General features: G+C 43.5%; 1 protein-coding gene across 1 annotated transcript in view; it reads right to left on the bottom strand.

Moving 5' to 3' along the window:
- Positions 1-902: 902 nt before the first annotated feature.
- Positions 903-2467, bottom strand: part of si:ch73-206p6.1 (phospholipid scramblase 1) — a 10321-nt gene continuing 8756 nt past the window's right edge. The window contains exons 6-7 of the mRNA XM_065006864.1: positions 2359-2467; positions 903-1917 (exon numbers count right to left, since the gene is read on the bottom strand). The exon at positions 2359-2467 is cut by the window's right edge and continues 53 nt beyond it. Of these exons, the coding sequence (XP_064862936.1) occupies positions 1882-1917; positions 2359-2467 (145 nt within the window). The 3' untranslated portion in view covers positions 903-1881. The remainder of the gene's footprint in view (positions 1918-2358) is intronic.

Raw genomic sequence — 2467 nt, 5'->3', positions numbered from 1 at the left:
AAATAGTCCGGGTAGCCATTTGATGAGCTGTTCAGGAGTCTTATGGCTTGGGGGTAAAAGCTGTTGAGAAGCCTTTTGGTCCTAGACTTGGCACTCCGGTACCGCTTGACATGCGGTAGTAGAGAGAACAGTCTATGACTGGGGTGGCTGGGGTCTTTGACAGTTGTTAGGTCCTTCCTCTGACACCGCCTGATGTAGAGGTCCTGGATGGCAGGCAGCTTTGCCCCAGTGATATACTGGGCCGTACGCACTACCCTCTGTAGGAGGCCGATCAGTTGCCATACCAGGCAGTGATGCTCTCGATGTTGCAGCTGTATAACTTTTTGAGGATCTGAGGACCCATGCCAAATCGTTTTAGTTTCCTGAGGGGGAATAGGCTTTGTCGTGCCCTCTTCACGACTGTCTTGTTTGTTGGTGATGTGGACACCAAGGAACTTGAAGCTCTCAACCTGCTTCACTACAGCTCCGTCGATGAGAATGGGGGCGTGCTCGGTGCTCCTTTTCCTGTAGTCCACAATCATCTCCTTAGTCTTGGCTACGTTGAGAAATAGGTTGTTATTCTTGCACCCCCTGACCAGGTCTGTCTCAGACCATAGGCTGTCTCATCGTTGTCGGTGATCAGGCCTACCACCGTTGTGTCATCTACAAACTTAATGATGGTGTTGCAGTCGTATGTGGCCATGCAGTCGTGGGTGAACAGGGAGTACAGGAGGGGACCGAGCACGCACCCCTGGGGAGCTCCAGATGTGTTGCTACCTTCCCTCACCACCTTCAAGTATCCAGTTTTGTCCCCCAAAAATGTTTTCATGTCAATTTTCCTCAAAACACATTTTTAGCTTTTAGTGTTTACATTACTGTATTTATACTTGAGATATCACTTTTCAAAAAGTAAAAGTTCAGAAATCACTGGAGGATGTTTTTAATACTGAACATTATGTCAACTTTCCCACAAATTACAATCACATGAAAACAATAAACAATATTAAGCTACATAAAAACACAAATAAATAAATTAAATATCAAAAGTCTCAAAATACTACATACAAAAGTTGTCTCGAGCAAAACACAGTAGCATATAACTTAACCAACTTAAACAATAACTTAAAGGTAACTTAATATACTGTTGACACAAGAACATATTAAGGTCTTCCGATTTACCAAAAAATATAACATGTTTTTGTAGATTTCTTCTTTAAGCTACATAGCATTTCTTCATCTCTGCTCTCCTTCCCTTTCCACATTCCCTTCAGCATAGTGGTTGAGATAAAGATTCATTTTATTTTCACATGTGGCAAATGAGTGAAGTGGTACCACACAACCCTTTTTATCAGACTGAGGGGTTGTGGGCAACGCAACCACAATGAGTGAAGTGGTACCACACAACCCTTTTTATCAGACTGACTGAGGGGTTGTGGGCAACGCAACCACAATGAGTGAAGTGGTACCACACAACCCTTTTTATCAGACTGACTGAGGGGTTGTGGGCAACGCAACCACAATGAGTGAAGTGGTAGCACACAACCCTTTTTATCAGACTGAGGGGTTGTGGGCAACGCAACCACAATGTACACACTGTAAAAACACACACACTCCTTTATATACAATCTCTAAATATATAACAATGGACACTGACACACACACACACACCTGGTTTGACTGATTTAGCTGCAATGTGTACCAACCCCAGAAGCTAAAACTAGTACCAGCGGCCATTACATTACATTCACCTGTAATCCCTTGGTAGATCTATTTCTATGGTTCTTACCAACAAGATGAATCCCACACATAGCACCATGTCTATCTGAGACCTTGTCCATGACCAGCAGGAAGTTATAGCTCCAGGAGTGCAGACTGTCTGAGATGTAGACTACTCCTCAGCTGCTAGGGTTGGTTACCGCTCTCAAAGAACATGAAATCCTGAAAGAAAACATGCAATCGCCATCAAAAACATCTACATATACCATTAGAATAGAATAGAGAATAGCACAGCATAGCCAACCACAGCATAGCTTAGCATAGCATAGCAAACCACAGCATAGCTTAGCATAGCATAGCAAACCACAGCATATCTTAGCATAGCATAGCAAACCACAGCATATCTTAGCATAGCATAGCAAACCACAGCATAGCTTAGCATAGCATAGCAAACCAGAGCATAGCTTATCATAGCATACAGGGAAACCTAGTCAGTTGTACAATTGAATGCATTCAACTGAAATGTGTCTTCCCCATTTAACCTAACCACTCTGAACCAGAGAGGTGCGGAGGTCTGCCTTAATCGACATCCACATCAACATAGAAAACCACAGTATAGCTTAGCATAGCATAGCACATCATGAAGTAAAATACTAGACTTACGACGAGGAAACAAGCTCCTATCATCACAGCCTTCATCTTCACGTCAAGATCCATGGGGAACTGGATCCCAAAGTTATCAGCGTCCGTGAACGCCTCACGGAGTAGACCG

The sequence above is a fragment of the Oncorhynchus nerka genome, linkage group LG22 (assembly GCF_034236695.1).
Source record: "Oncorhynchus nerka isolate Pitt River linkage group LG22, Oner_Uvic_2.0, whole genome shotgun sequence".
Taxonomy (NCBI): Eukaryota; Metazoa; Chordata; class Actinopteri; order Salmoniformes; family Salmonidae; genus Oncorhynchus; species Oncorhynchus nerka.
This window is presented reverse-complemented; position numbering and strand designations above follow the sequence as displayed.